The 16,794-nt window shown below is 44.5% G+C and overlaps 1 protein-coding gene across 1 annotated transcript in view; it reads right to left on the bottom strand.

The window, feature by feature from the left end:
* The window catches only part of LOC127007547 (contactin-3-like), a 249,851-nt gene that overhangs the window by 33,654 nt on the left and 199,403 nt on the right, over nt 1-16,794 (bottom strand). Inside the window, exons 8-9 of the mRNA XM_050878716.1 lie at nt 11,307-11,437; nt 445-604 (exon numbers count right to left, since the gene is read on the bottom strand). Coding sequence (XP_050734673.1) covers nt 445-604; nt 11,307-11,437 — 291 coding nt within the window. The remainder of the gene's footprint in view (nt 1-444; nt 605-11,306; nt 11,438-16,794) is intronic.

The following is a 16,794-nucleotide window of genomic DNA, read 5'->3' as shown; positions in this document are numbered from 1 at the left end:
TCAGCGCTCGTTTGAAAAATAATATGCAAATACAAGGCTATTATTTGCTCACAGATGAATTTCTATTTAGATTCCGCATAACGTGATGGCGCTTAGCAGGATGACTTTGATAATGTTTTGTTTATATCTGATGAGTACAGGAAATTGATCCCAACATTTTCAGCTCTTGATAATATAACGCAAGGTTTCGGAACTGAATATTACCACAACTAAAGTGACTTAAAACTGCAGTCGCCACAACCAATACAACAGACGACTGCAACAACTACTTCAACAATCCCTTCCACCACCACCACCACAACAACAACAACAGCAGCAATAACAATAACATCATGAACAACAACAACAACAACACGCAACTATGACATGGATAACAAACACTCCTCATCTCCCTCCTCCCCCTCCCCCTCCTCCACCCCAACCCTCATCACCGGCGCTACTCACACTGAATGCTGAGGCTGAGGGTGTTGCTGCGGGAGGTGCCCACGGCGTTGGTGGCCCGGCAGGTGTAGGTCCCCGCGTCGGGCCGCTGTACGCTCTGTAGCACCAGGTTCGTGCCGCCCACCAGCACGCCGGCGTTCTTGTCGTGGTGCACCTCCGTCTCCTGCGAGGGGGGACAGGTGGGGTGAGTGGGGCGTCAGAACCAAAGAGCTGTGGAGGATCTAATTGTGATATGCGTGAATGTGAACTGTGAAAGATTGTAGGGGAAGGGAAGTAATCTTTTTAGGGGCAGTAAGTAGCGGGCTTTGTTTTTCATTATTGTTTTTTTTAAGCCCTTGATCTGTCTCCTTTGCTGTAAAAAAAAGAGAGAGGAGGGACGAGGGACGAGGAGAGAGAGGAGGAAAGGATGGAAATAAATAAAGAACAAATTAATATACTGGAGAATTAAAGAAAATGGGTCAGAAAGAAGAAAGTGAAAAAAAAGGGGGATAGGACAGGAAAGAGGAACGGGGCAGATAGTGGACAAAAGGAGGAAAACGAGGGTAGAATGAAGAGAGAGGATGATGAATGAGAGAGACGGGAAAAGAATCAAGGAGAAAGAAATCAGTAGGATGAAGGAAGAAGCCGGGAAAAGGGATGAAAAGGCTAAGGGATAAGGAAAGATGATGATGATGATGATGAATGGAAGAGACGAGAAAAGAATCAAGGAGGAAGAAGTCAGTAGGATGGAAGAAGATGCCGGGAAAAGGGATGAAAAGGCTAAGGGATACGGAAAGAAGAAAGATGTCTGTTGATGAGTGAGTGAACATCAATATCGACGGACAATTTACGCGTGCCTTTGGTTACATTAAAACTTTATCTCTCCGCCGCGTTTTTATGTGTGTGTGTGTGTGTGTGTGTGTGTGTGTGTGCGCGCATATATAGAACAGTATGTGGTTTGCATGATTTAACATTTAGTCGAGTGTATGTATGTATATGTTGTATGTATATGTGCATGTTTTTTAACGGGAAAGGGGGCAAATTAATATGACATGCGTTCTGGATGACAAATATTTAGTGACAAACATAAAAAAAACATTAAACGTTCAGCTGAAACGGCCTGACGTCACTGTTTGCGTGTGTCAGTAAACAAACTACACACTAAAAAATGTTATTGAGCTTCAGAGCAAACAACAGCAACAACTTGCACGCACGCACGCACACGCACACACACACTCACACACACACACACACACACACACACACACATTTGAACTATCACCACCTATCCTCGCTATCCATGAAGTTATCTAACCATTCCCTGAAGCGATATATATATTTTATTAGCCCCCCCCCCCCCCCCCGACTGCTCAGACTGTGTCCTCATCCAATATACCAATACTTGCTCTGTTAATAATGAAACCTGCAATTATCAAACATACGCCCCGCTATATAAAGTCCAGTACTTCTCCTTTACCACCCCAAACGTCCTTATATCACCTCTATTAATGCCTTTTAGAGATTAATAAGCTTTAATTGAGAAAAAACTCATTACTAATTATTGAAAAGACAAAAATATCACTTTCAGACTTTTTTACCAGCCTTCCCTAACTCCTTTTTTTTTCTTTCTCTCCTCAGTTTTTCTTTTTTCACGTTTTTTTTTATACTTTCCGTTCCTATTTTTCATCCAGGGTTATTTTATTTTCCTTCCTTCCTTCCTCCCCGTCTTCCTTTCCTCACTCCTCATTTCCTCGTTTTTCATACTTAGTTCGTTTCCTCCTTCCTTCCTTTCTTGCTTTCCTCCTTCCTCGTCTCCTCGTTTTCATCCTCAGTTTCTTTCTTACTTCCTTCCTATCTTCCTTTCATCCCTCCGCATTTCCAACATTTCACCCTTAGTCCCTTTCTTCCTCCCTTCCTTTCTTCCTTCCCTTTTCATTTCCTCGTTTTTTATCATTAGTTCCCTTCTTTCTCCCTTCCCATCTTCCTTCCCTCCCTCCGCATTTCCTACATTTTACCCTTAGTTTCTTCCTTCCCCCCTTTCTTGCTTCCTTCCCTCCTCATTTCTTTGTTTTTCATCCTTAGTTCCTTTCTTCCTCCCTTCCCATTTTCCTTCCCTCCATTACCCTTAGTTACTTTCCTCCTACCTTCCTTTCTCTCTTCCCTCCCTCCTCGCCGCCTCGTTTTTCATGGGCGAGTACTCGTTTTCCACACCGCACCTGCAACACACACTCCAGCAGTCTTTATCGAGCCCCGCCATGAATAACACATCACATTAAGGAGAGAAACCCGTGGGAACTGAGGGCACCTGCGACGGGCGTAAGTTTTGGAGGATATTGTAAAGTTCCTGCAGGATCCTTAGCGCCGTGTTGGGGGAATAAAACTCTGGAGGTCCCGCCCCGAGTTTACACTATGTTTGCCCCATGAAAAAGCAAGATAAATAATAGTGTTATGTAGAGGGGCGTGGTAGCAAATGGAGTGGTATTATGTTGGTAGCGTGTGTGAAGGGGGATGGGAGTGTGGGTAGTGGGTGTGAGTATTGGTGTGGATGGGTATGGGTGTACTGTGGGTGTGGGTGGGATGGTGAGTGTGTGTGTGTGTGTGTGTGTGTGTGTGTGTGTGTGTGTGTGTGTGTGTGTGTGTGTGTGTGTGTGTGTGTGTGTGTGAGAGAGAGTGTGTGTGAGTGTGTGAGAGTGTGTGGGTGTGTGAGAGTGTGTGAGAGTGTGTGAGAGTGTGAGAGTGTGTGAGAGTGTGTGAGAGTGTGAGAGTGTGTGTGAGAGTGTGTGAGAGTGTGTGAGAGTGTGTGAGAGACTGTGTGAGAGTGTGTGAGAATGTGTGAGTTGGGGTTAACAAATCCTTTCATACGCATACATATATTCAAACTGTGTAAACTTGTGTAGGTGGATAAACAACATAATTTGTACTTACGCTCCACATGAAATAAACTAATCGTGAGTTTCGACACAAATCCAGTTATTACATTCTCTCTCTCTCTCTCTCTCTCTCTCTCTCTCTCTCTCTGACCCCCCCCTCCCCCCTGGACGCGCGAGACGAGCATAAAGACAAGATCAAAGGATGGTGGAAAAGTCACATTGCCATTTTCTAGTTTGTTATTCTCGTTTTGGTTTTCCCGTCCGCTTTTCCGGGTATTATTATTTTTTAGGATAGCCAGCCACTCCATCGTTAGTGCACGCTTGCTCTTACTTCCTCTTTGTTTACTGCGGCTTTTTATCATTGCTCTTTTTTTGTGCACGGATGTTTTTTTTTTGCAGATTCTCTTTTGATTTCATTCCACATTTTTTTCGGACGCTGCTTTCCCTCACAACAAATTTCAGAGCCCTCGCCCTCTCGTTTCTGGACTTTTTTTTTTTTTCGTTTATAACTTTTTTTTTGTTGTTGTTGTTGCTCTTGGTGGGATTTTTTTTTTTTTTTTTTGGCGTTAGTTTGCTTCGCTGTTTTTTTTTTCGGGGGGTGGGGGGCATTTTTGTAGCAACTCCTGCACTGCTACAACCTTTGAGAGGCTGCCGAGTACTCTGTGTGTGTGTGTGTGTGTGTGTGTGTGTGTGTGTGTGTGTGTGTGTGTGTTTGTGTTTGTGTTTGTGTTTGTGTTTGTGTGTGCGTGTGCGTGTGCGTGTGCGTGTGTATCTATCTTTTAAACATAATCGTCAAAGCAACATTTTGGTCGTATTATTAATATTAGTTTGGTTATATTTTTCACTCAGCAAAAGTTATATATAGTACGTAAGTTTACATTTTATTTATTTTCTAATTCATGTCCACGTGTTATATAACAAGGCAAGATATCTTCATTAACTAAACTAATACATTACTTACTTTTTTTCATTTAAAAATGCTTTTTTTCTTATCTCACAAAGTAGCGTTCTTATTAATGTGACGTTACCTTATTTTTAGCACCTCATTCGACGCTCACTTGCTATTTTTCTGTGCGTATACTGATGCCGGTCTGCCTCTTGAACTCCCGCAATTCCTTCTTTTCTGTTGGAGATGTTTTTAATTTGTGCTTTGCTCGGGATTCTTTTTGCCAGACAGCAGACGATCCGGATGCTGCGGGCCGGACTCCCCTGATAAATAATTTTCTTTTATGTCATCAGTCTTACTCTTCTTTGTAATTTACTTTGCTCTCAGTCTTTCGAGTTATTAATGTTAAAGTATTGTGTCGCTAAAGTTTATGTAATATTGACGAGAATGTTGATGTGTTTGTTGCATCATTCGCGCTCATAAGTTATTGCATTGTCTCTGAGAAAGGTTTCTATTAATTTACGTGTTTTCTGTTAGAGCTTTTTTTATTTATTTATTTTTTTACTTCTCGGCCTATGGCGTCGGCAGGCTTTCTTGTTGGGGCCTGATGGTTGGCCCCATCCCGTTATGGCGCAGGCAAGTATTTATGGTGACGCCGTTTTGCTTGGCTCATGCTGCCTCCCTCCCCCCCCCCTGCTCACTTTTGCGCCTCTCTTTAGACTTTAGAGAGAGACTCTAGAGTCCGGATTGATAGGTGGTCTTCAGGACAGCATGTGAGTAGTCTTCGGCCACTCGGCGGTGACTGAAAAATCCCAGCTGTGGTCGCGTGCAGGACTCGAACCCACGTCATACTGAAAGCGGCTTCGGCACGCTAACCACTCAGCCACCGCCTCCCTAAATTTTACTATATAGAATTATTGCGCTATTTATCTTCGCCCAAACTGCATTATTTTATGGTTTGTTATGTTCATATTTATTTATCTTTTATCTTTCCATATGATAACAAATATGTTTAAGATTAAAAAATCATGACTATTTTTGTCGCTTGAGCACGGTGTTATTAAGACAATGTTTTATTTTTCTCCGCTTCGTGGTTTAATTCCCATGTAGTTAATTTTAAGTTGTTTCTCGCCGTAGGACAGTGATTGCACGGTGTGTCCTGAGGGTAATGTCGCTGTTATTGTTAATTAAGTGTGTCTGGGGCCGCTGAGGGTCACCTGAGTGCACCTGGCTGTCTGACTGCCCGTCCGCTGTGCTGCCCTCCTCGAAACAAGACTGGGTGGGAATCGTTGTTCTGTTGCTGCTGCTGTCATTGTTGCTATCACTGCTACAATTGTAATTTTACGATGCAAACTTGAAAAAAGGAAATATAAATAAGGGAAGAAGAAGAAAGATATAATAATGTTGTCAGTACTATTATTTTCCATATTGCATTTAATGCATTCTAAACTTTTCTCCTCCTCAACGGAAATGATAATGAGACTCAAATTCTCCACCCTGGAACACAAACGACCACTTGGTAATTTGATACAGGCCTTCAGGTACCTCAATAAGTTCAACAACGCTGATCATTCAAACTTATATGAACTCCAAAACGATCCAAGAGCTCGAACAAACGGGCTACCGCTTCAAGAGAGGCGATACAGACAGTTATCGGTAAAATATTCTTCCTGAACTGAATAATCCTCTAGAAGAACAACCGTTTGGGAGAAGCAGTTAGTGCAAATAACTATCAACTCTGTTAAGAGCTACACTGAACGCTTCTCCTTTGCGGCATGACTAAACTGGACGATCTCGTGCGTGCGCACAGGAAGGCTTTAGGCCCATTCTATACTAGCGGTGAAAACGCCGCGTTTCTACTGCCGACGCGGCCAGGCAGTTTTTTCAATCTATACTAGGGCGGTGAAAACGCGGCAGTTCTGTAATATAGCTGGGCGCAGTTCAATTTCGAATATGAATTTCTCAGTGTCAAACATCGCCAGAACTGCTTTCAAACCGCCAGTATAGAATGATACACCGTAGAAACGCGGCGGTGGCAACGCGTCCAGAGGCGTTGCCACCGCCTGCTACCGCCGACAGCCAAGGCGGTAGAAACGCTAGTATAGACAGAATATTTGCTTTCCATTCACTTAGTATTGAATAATTTAAGAGGCGGTAACTGGGCAGTAGAAACGCGGCGTTTTCACCGCTAGTATAGAATGGGCCTATTAGCTTGCTCTTCAGGTCATTGACGTGCCCGACGGACAGACCAAAGCAGGAAACGTCGTTACCAGTCAACAGACTCAGTTGGCTGTTCCTACAGTATTCCATATTTCTCCCTCCTCCTCTGCTTCGTCCTTTTGTTCCTTGTTTTCCTCTTCTCCGATTCTTGACAGTTTCAAGGTCAGGAGGAAGGCAAATGGTGCACCCTTCAGGAAAGCGATAGAAAATTGCGCCGAGGGTGACTATTCAACAGGTGTTGCTGCGGCAGAGCGGCGACGAAGGCAGGTGGGAAGGAGAAGCCAAGTGAAAGGCAGGCGGTAAATTAGGGTGGAAGGCAGTGAAGCAGGTGAGGAGGCAGAGGTTGTTATTGATGCAAAAATAAAGTGTTGGAGATTGATATACGTGTGTGTGTAATAATAATAATAATAATAATAAACGGTTTATTTCATGAAGTACCAGGCAGCCCTAGAGCTGAAAATATACATCAATGGAAGATGAAATGAAATGAATGGGACAAATGAACAAAGTAGTATGATCGAAAATAAAAAGGAAAATAGAAATAACAATAATAGCAATAATCATAGTAAAGATAATAATAATAATCACGATAATAATCACGATAATAATAATGATAATAATAATAGTAATCATAATAATAATAATAATAATCATAATAACAACAACAATAAGTCCTAATGAAAAATATTTACAAAACATACAAATTGTGCTGCTCTTAATTTGCATTGTTGATATATTTGACCATCACGGGCACTGCGCTGTTCTTATAGCGGTCAGTCCGTGCCCGTATCAATAATGTTGTGGTGTCGCACTGATTGCTGAGGGATGTTCACTTCGGGTGGTATGATGTGTATGTGTCTGGGATGGTTGAGAAGCTTGGTTGCGAACCGGTGTAGTAGGGTCTCGTGACGGTGTTGTAGGCTGCGTCCTGGTAGCTGGTGTAGTGAGGGCCCAGGATGATTTTGCAGGCTCGCTTCTGGACGCGTTCAAGTTGGCGGCGCTGCGTGATGTTGATGGAGGAAGACCACGCTGGGGACGCGTATGTCAGTTTTGGGAGGATGAACAGATCTGGTGAGCTGGTTCCATGTGAGTTTGTTGTCCAGGGTGACTCGTCGTTGATGGACACCCAGAGGAGGTGTTGATGTGTAGGAGTGTAGTTTTGGTGTCGTTGATGGTGACCATGTTTTGTGTTGTCCATGTGTGTAGGTTGTGTGTGTTTCCTGGAGGTGGGAATAATCTGACTGTGGTGTCGTCCACGTACTTCCAGCGGTGGTGTGGTGGGGTCAGTCATTAATTAGGGATAAGGAAGCACAAAGGGCCCATTTGGACCCGAAATCTCACCACCTGTTTACGTGTGCAGGAAATCAGCCAGCCAGGAGACCAGGTTAGGGTGAAGCCTAGGTTTATTGCTTTGTTGATGACTGTGGAAATCAATAAAAGAGAAACTGATGTTTGCGTTTTCAAGATTTCTGTAGGCAAAGTCCAGGAGATTAATTAGGCAGTGTGTGGTGGAGGTTGACTTGATATTGCCGTACTGTTGTGGTCTATGAGGGGAGCAAGATGAGTGTAAGTCCACTTGAAAGGTGATTGAGGGTGGGTGGGTTGGGAATCGGAGACACATATTGTTTTTCCAGTCAGCAGGACACTGACTTTGACGGAAGGTTTTAAGTTGTCTTAGTGACCTGCGACCCCCATAGGCCTCAACCGTGGGAGTGGTCCGAGAGAGTGGAGATTGATGGGCTGCTTCAGGTCAGGGGAGGTGAGATAGATACGCCCGGGAGGGGGGGGCGCTGTTGTTGGCCACACAAGGCCTTGTTTGATTTCGGATAACTTTGTTGCGGAGGGGCTTGTAGAGTGTAGGGTTGGTGTGGAAGGCGTCATTTCTCTGTTCAATGAGACGTTTTATTCTGGGTGTAATCCACGGGGTGTCTGAAGGTGCACTCGTCTTGATTTTAGCGAAGAAGTGGTGGGTAGCTGCGGTGTTGTGCTGGTGTAGTTGCTCATTTTTTGGTGTACTTCATCCACGGTAAGGACCTCAATCCAGAGGTGGCGTGTAATCCATTGGACGAAAGCGCGGATGGCTGAGTCCACAGGGTACAGGTAGGGTGGTCTGGGGGGGTTTTTTTTTTGTGATGTGGTAGGGTGGTGTCCAGAACTGACAGGTGGTGTGTGCTGCGTCCATGGGGGAGGAGGGGCTTAGGGAAGGTAGTGGGAAGTGAGGTCAGTGAGGATTAAATCCAGTGTGTTTGTGCCGTGTGTGGAAATACTACTTGTGTGAGATGTAGCTGGTCCTCAATATCACTGGTGTGGAGTTGATTGAAGTCACCGCAAACAACTACTTTTGCAGAGGGAGAGAGTGGGCTGCTAGTCCACTTCTTCGATGATGTGGTTGATAGACCAGACAGATTAGTATCGATCTTCTCAGACGATGGAAGAGCTGGAAATCAGTGATGTTAAAGAGCGGGTACTATCTGCCACGCCTCTGTGATGGCCACAACGTCAGCGCTGGTGGATTTGATGGTGGTGATGACTTCGTCTAGCTTGTTGTTGAGGTAACGTGGAGAGTAGCAGGGGTGGCAGGTTGTACCACTGGGCGAGGCACTTCGATGTGTTTGTAGTCCTTGGCATGCTTGGGTTTAGTATTTCTCCTGGTGGTGGTGATCACTGGTATGTTATGTGTCACTTTTTAAAAATATGTAGTTCTTAGCTTTCGGATAACGTTCGCTGGGGGTAGGCGGAGGCACGTCGTAGGCGGTATAGATATAATGACGAGATGAGAGCAATGATGAAGAAAGTGGGTGTGGGTGAAGGTGTGAGAGAGGTCAACACCTGACCCGGGCTGCTCTGAGGAGTGTGTGTGTGTGTGTGTGGGCGCGCACTTATACCTCTATATAGAGAATTAAATATATTTCGTATCCGTCAAAAATTGATAATTTATGTCCCAATAGAATAAACTGGACACATGCGGACAAAGTTATGTAAACCATTTTTCCCGAAACAAATTTTTACACGAGTTTCGTTTATTTTAATGAATATCCAAATCATGTTTCCCTTCACACAACGTATTTAAATGGATTCCATGAATGTGTTTGCACCACAGGAAGTCTACATTTAAATAATAACACTGCTTGTGTCGTTGTCTTGCTGATGTCGTTGCCTTGCACTGATGAACTATTCAGACTAATTCATCACTTTTTCTGCGTGTCTGTACGAGATGGGTACAAACACGTATAAAACACGATGAAATTATTCCCTTGTCTGTAGGTGTAAACTTTGAACTTTTGCACAGCTCGGTTAATTCAAAGAGCAGCTTCAGTAAGGTATTCGAATGAGGGAAGAAGAAGAGAGCCAAACGACAATCCCTACATTCCTGTGTACTACCAGCGGGTTCGAACCCTTGATAAAACGTGAGTGATATCGTCTCTGCCGGGTCATTTAAGGTCGCAATAGAGAGCCAAACGAACACCGACGTCCGTGATTTTTACCAACGCCTACAAATCACATAAGTGATGCTCGGAGAACACAACTTTACCATGTTCCTGGGCCTGGTAGGGCGTCGCCACACGGAGCCTCGCGCCGCGCCGGGCATGAGTCAACATCACCAACACAAACAAGACCGTAGCAAAAAACATGATTACCCTCCTCCCTGAGCGGACGAGGCCGATAAATATTACCCTTCTCCTCCTCGTGTGTCAGGCGCGTCGCTCCTCCCCCAGCACCATGTTGTTACGTTAAATCGACGCCATTATCCCTTGCTGCGAGAATTTAATGAGACCAGCAGGACTTTAAGAATATTCTGGCCATTTTTCAACTATGTCAGGCTGTCATTTCTCTCCTTAAGTGGCTCCGTAGTGCACAAAATATGTTCCCGGATACGAAAGTTTCAAGTTCACTAACAAGACGTCAACGTATAATATCAGTCATCCCTCCCCTGCCGCGCCGAGGGTCGCTTTTCCTTGCCCAGAACATAGTTAAAAGTTTGAGAAAAACATGTAGTTTTTCCCACCCATCCGTAGGACTATATATATTTTTTCGGGAGGAACATTGAATAAAAAGATACAATTTCAATATATAAATAGTCACATGCGTTTCGCTCTAGAATATAGATGATTAAAAAACAGAAGAAAATAATAAGAAAGGAGATATTGGCTAATTAGTATTGGTATCGTGAATAGGACATTCGGGGACGTGGAGTAGAGAGTCCTGGCTATGGAAGCATTCAGTTACCAGGATCAGAGGAGCAACAACCATGAAGACTCTGGCAGAATACGTTGAGCAAGTGAGGCAACATTACTATAACATAACTATCGAAGTCTGACTGGCGGGAGATTGTCAGAGAAAATAAAAAGAAACTGACGACGGTTGAAGGCAAACTGAAGCCAGCTGAAGTGAAACATAAAGGAAGATAAAGTGAAGATGAAGAATTAACCCGGTAGCTGCGGGGACCATGTTCCTAAAAGGTCCCTCTAAGCGAGAAAAAATGAGAAAAAATCATCACTCACGCAAACCATTTAATGATATATATCAACGCATTTGTGAGTTTATATATCATCTATTTTGGGGGGTTTATATCATAGCAAAAATTTGGCCCGTCGCTGGTACACAGTAAAGCCACAAATTTGGCTCGTCGCTGCTACCGGGTTAATGAAAATCTAGAGGCGGTTGAAGGAAAACTAAAGATAAGATAAACACACTTAAGAAAGCCCAAAGAAAGATGATGGCAAGGAAGCTGTGGATACTTTTATGAAGCAATGAAGTTGAAGGCAGCTGATGGGAAAATAGTTAGAGAAAGGAAGTTGAAAGCCCTTTAAAAGAAAAATAAGAAACTGAAGACAACTGAGAACATCGTAGTGAGTAGCCTTTGACTCTGCACTAGTCTACTACAAGGCACGAGGGCGGCAGCAACTCACCTCTTTGTACCAGGAGATGCGGGTGAATTCCGGGTTGGAGACGATGAGGCAGTCGAAGTACACATCGTCCCCCTGTCGTATGTGGTCCGGCCGCAGCGACGACCCCAGCTGCAGCCTGACCTTGGGGGCGTCTGCAGGGGAGGGAGAGTGGGGTGAGAGAGGAGGGAGAGAAGAGAAACGGGGAACGATCGAGATTGAGAGGATAAAAGGATATAGGAGAGTGAGGAGGGATGGAAAAGGGAGAAAAGGGAGAGGGAATGTGGGAGTGTACGTGTGTGTCTGATATGATAAAAGGGAGAAAGATAAAAGTAAGAGGGAATAACAGAGAGGGAGGAAGATTACGAGGAACAATAGCAAGGGGGGGAGGGACGCTGAGGAATGACGCAATTACATACACCCACAAGAATATGGGAGTGGAAAGGATTCATAATATTGAGAAGAAAAAGATTTACGTGAAATAAGATGAATCAGAAAACCTTTAAGAAGAACAATTTAATGTATATTCTTTTTTTTATTTATTTATTTATTTATTTATTGAGAGAGAGAGAGAGAGAGAGAGAGAGAGAGTCATCGCTCTCATTTTTATTCAATTTTTCAGTGCCATGTATATATTTTTGCACACACACACACACACACACACACACACACACACACACACACACACACACACACACACAACACACACACACACAACACACACACACACACAGTCACTACCTTCTACCTCTCCCTCATTCCCCCTCCTCCCCACCCATCCCCTTCCCTTCCCCCTTTCTCTCACTCCCCCTTCCTTCTCCTTGCCTCGCTCTCCCTCCCCGCTCTTCCTCCCTACCTCCCTCCCCCTCCCCCCCCTAACCCAACGCCTACATTCACTCGCAGGCAATCGCGCCGTGGGTCCCGCTGAGGCTTCGCGGACCTGGCGGCCAAGTGGCGATATTCTTTGGGCTTCTCGTCTCCTTCTTGAGGCCGCCTAGACTCGTCGCTGCGTCGGTTCGGGTGTAATGGTAGTGCTTCGCGAGGAGGTGAAAGAAGAGGAGAAGAATGCGGGGAAATTGGAAGGGGAAACGATGGAGAAGAGGGAACAGGAGGAGATTGGGAAAAAGAATGAGAAGGAGGAGAGAGTGGAGAAGAGTAAAGAGGAGGAGATGGAGGAAAAGAATGAGAAGGAGGAGAGAGAGGAAGAGGAGGATGTGTGGGGAAATGGGAGAGGAGGAGATGGAGGAAAAGGATGAGAAGGAGGAGAGAGGAAGAGGAGGAGGTGTGGGGAAATGGAAGAGGAGGAGATGGAAGGAAAAAATGAGGAGGAGGTGAAAGAGGTAGATGAGGAGGCGGAGATATTGGAGGAGGAGGAGGAGGAGATGGAGAGAATGGAAGAGGAAATGGAGGAAAATAATGAAAAAAGGAGACAGTGAAAGGAGAAGAGGCGGAGGAAGAGAATAAAAGGAACTGGAGGGAAAACATGAGAAAGGGGAGAAAGAGGAAGAAGAGGAGGTGGGGGAAGAGAATGAGAAAGAAGGGAAAGAGGAAGAGATAAAAGGGGTATCGAAAAGGTGGAAGAGAAGAGGAAAAAGAAAAAGAAGGAAAACGAGAGTAAGATAAAAAGAAACAGGAATCGAAAGAGAAAAAGGAGGAAGAGGGAAAGAATAGGAAACATAAAAAGAACTTGTACAGAAAATAAAAGAAAGGAAAGATAAATGCCACACAAATAAACGAAAATAGTGATAAAAGGGAAGGAGGCAGCAAACCCAATACGAAAAAGAGAAGATAAAACTATATATCTATTTTCTTTGATGTCAGAGGAGAGATGAAAAATGTTGAAGGAAGATAAACGAAGGTGTGTTGACGGATGAGAAAGATACATAGACAGAGAGATAGACGGACAGACAGACGGACAGAGGGGTAGATAGACAGGCAGACAGACAGAGATAGACGGACGGACAAACAGACAGACAAACAGGCGGAGACAGACAGACAGACAGACACAGACAGACACAGGCAGACACAGACAGACAGACAGACTGTTGCAAGACTTAATAACCCAACTAAACGATCAAAGTAAGCGATGAAAAAAAAATTGAACAAAAACAAACTTAGATAATAACGAAAAGGAAAGCAAAGGAAAAGAACAAAAGAAAGGGATAAGAGAGAGAAAGAGAGGACATGAATGAAGTGAAAGAGAGGAGGGGGAAAATATTAGATAATGGGAGGAAGGAAGGAGGAATGAGGAAAATCAAGGTAAAGGAAAAGACGAAGAAATGAATAAAGAAAAAAAGATAAATATGAATAGGTGGATGGATATAGAGGAAGAAAGAGATGAGGAAATAAAAAAGTAGAAAGGTAATTAGACAGACAGTATAAATAAATAAAGAAAGAAAAATGGAGAAAGGAACAAAAGACGAAGAAAAATAAAAGAAATGATAGTAAATAACAAAACAAAGCAAAGCGAACCGAAAACGATGCATGAATTTAATATTGTCAAAAGAGTTAAAAAAAAAAAAGCAGGAAACGAGTATTATAAGAGTGCCGGCAGTGCATGACAATATAATATTCTGGCGCTACTCTGCCGTGGGAACAGCGCCTTAAAGTGGCCAGGTGGGAAGACAGGTGTGACGGGGGGGGGGAGCAGGTGGCGGGCTTGTTAGAGTGACAAGGATGGGCAGAGTGGCTCGCGGTGCTGGTGCTGGTGATGAAGGGTGATTGGATGGAGATGGGAGGGGAGGATGGAGGTGAAGTGGGGGGGGGGGGGAGGGGGCATGATGATGATGGTGATGATGGTGAGGCATGGGATGGGAGAGAAAGTGGTGGACGTGGCCTGGGTGATGTGGGTGGTAGTGATGGTGTTAGTGATGATGGCTTGGGTGATGTGAATGGTGATGGTGTAAGTGACGGTGAAAATTGGAAGGGATGGAAAGTGATATTATTGACTTGGGTGACGTGGATAGTGAGACGGATAGTGAGAGAGATGGTGAGGGTGAAAAAGGGAAGGTTGGACAGTGATATCATTGACTTTGGTGACGTGGATAGTGAGACGGATAATGATAGGGATGGTGAGGGTGAAAATAGGAGGGGATGGAAAATGATAAATAGTTTGGGTGATGTCGATAGTGAGAGGGATGATGATGGGTAAGGATGGGAAGTATGGAAAGGATAATGAACGCTTGTGGTAATGGTGAGGACTGAAAGTGATGTGAAAGAGTAAATGTGAAGAAACAGAATGATAGTGATTTTGGTGATGATGGTGACGGGGAGGTGATGGTGAAAAGGAAGGATGGGAAGGAACAGGACAAAATTGGTCATAGGATCCCTGTTTTGTTCACGCCCGGTAAGGAAGCTGAAGGATGAAGGATAGGGTGTTAGGTGGATAAAGAGGATGAGGAGGAGGGAGAGGAAGAGGGCTAGGCAAGAGGAAGGCGAAAAGACAGGCTCTGAAAAGTCTTCCTATGTCACTCTTTCTCCTTTCTCTTGATCATATATTTTCCATGTCGCTTATTCTTCCCTTTTTCGTTTATTCCAGTTTTCTTTCATTTTAGCTTTTTTCTCAGTTTCTCTTTCTCACTTTTCTTCTTATTTTATTTTGTCAGTTTTCTCTCTTCTTTATTCAATATCGTCAGTTCTCTTTTTTCTGTTTTATCTTTTACGTTATTATTTTCTTTCGCTTCAGTTTTTTTTTCTCTCGATATCTCTTTCTCTTTTCTCTATGACATCGAGTTTCTCTCTTATATACGTGGCGTGTTATTGCTTTTCTATTTCCTCTTCTACGTAATATTTTCTTGCATTACATATCGTCATCCTTTACTTCTCTGTGTATCTTATCATCATCCTTCTGGTTCGTCTTTCCTCGTCTCTTTCGCTCACCGGCCTTATCTACTTTCTCCTTCCTCTTTTTCTATCTTCCATTTCGCCTCCTTCTTTTCATCTTTCCTCTGCCATTTCTACTTCTTTCATTTCTCTTCATACTCTTTCATCTTTCGTCAGCGCCATTCCCTCTCACATTACTTTTTTTATTACCTAATTTCCACGTGTCCTCCTCCTCTTCCTCCTTCTCCTTCTCCTCTACTCCGTCTCCTCCTCCTCCTCCTCCTTCTTCTCTACTGTGTCTTCTCCTCTTCCTTATCATCCTCTGCTCCCCAACTTCCTCCTCCTACTCAACCCCGTCTCCTTTTCCTCCTCCTCCTCCTCCTCCTCCTGTTCCTCCCCTTCAACCCCGTCTCCGCCTCCTCCTCCTCCTCCTCCTCCTCAACCCCGTCACCTCCTCGACCTCCTCTTCCTTTCCTCATTTTTATTTTCCTCCTCCTCCTTTCTCTTCCTCTCCTTTTCTTCCTTTACTCCTCTTTCTTTTCCTCCTCCTTCTACTTCATCGCAACCCCGTCTCCCCCCCCCCCTCCTCCTCCTCAGAGAAGTATAAAGTCGCCTAATACAGTTTCCTCCATCACGCTCCTCCCTAACAGCATCAGGAAGCCCGGTGCCCGCGTCTTCACATCCATCTGCGCACTTTTAAATACTTTGCTTCCCCACATTTTCCTCGGCCGAAGTTAAAGAAGCACGTCAGACACTTTTTTGCCGGCTGGATAAGTTGCTGGCGGGGCTGGGAGGGGCTGAGTAGGTGATGGGCTGGTTGCTGGTGAAGAGAATGCAGGGACGTTCTCGGATTAGGGAGGTTGGGTGAAATTCATGGAGCTGGTGGTGGTATAGTTTGGGTCTTAAGGGGCTGAAGGGACTCGGTTGGTCTTGTGATGGTGAGGCTGGTGAATTTGGTAATTGTTAGTAAAGGAACTGAGGGAATTTTTAAGGATGAGGGAGGAGCAAGTGTTGGTAGTGGTATAAGTTGAGGTTAGAAGTACTGAAGGGATTGAAGGAACTCGGTTGGTCTTGTGATGGTAAGGCTGGTGAATTTAGTAATTGTTAGTGGAGGAACTGAAGGAATGTGTAAGGAAAAGGGAGGATGGGTAACAGCAAGAGTTGATGGTGGTGTAAGTTGAGGATAGAAGTACTGAAGGGATTGAAAGAACTTGGTTGGTCTTGTGATGCTGAGTTCGGTGGTCTGGAAAGGCTGGTGCATCCTGAAGGACCTGGTGGGAGCTGAAGGGCTAGATAGGCATGACTGGACTAAAGGCGAGGGACTGTAGGTGTTACGTGGCAGAGCTTTCTATCAGAGGAGACGACCAGGCTACCAGGCCGTCACAGTGCAGTCGTTATCTTTGAAGGCAGTATTCGATGTAGTATGAGTGGAGGCATGATCTCATTAATACTGTGTTCGAATATATTTTTTTTAGCCTTCAGGCAAAAAATTTCACCGTCAATGCGTTCCGCTATCCGGGTTGTTGCTGCACTGGGTAGACACGCTCAGAAGATAAGAGTGCAAACGTTCCATTGTTGCGTACGCCCTGCCTGCCGTGCCTGCCTGCCTGCCCGTGTGTCTTGCAGTGATTGGTGGTGTTGGCGGACATACATCATCCTGAGCAATCTTTGTCCCAGGCTCTCATTACCC

Source organism: Eriocheir sinensis, chromosome 35 (genome assembly GCF_024679095.1).
Source record: "Eriocheir sinensis breed Jianghai 21 chromosome 35, ASM2467909v1, whole genome shotgun sequence".
Lineage (NCBI taxonomy): Eukaryota > Metazoa > Arthropoda > Malacostraca > Decapoda > Varunidae > Eriocheir > Eriocheir sinensis.
The sequence above is the reverse complement of the archived record's forward strand: the minus strand, read 5'-3'. Positions and strand labels throughout refer to the sequence as shown.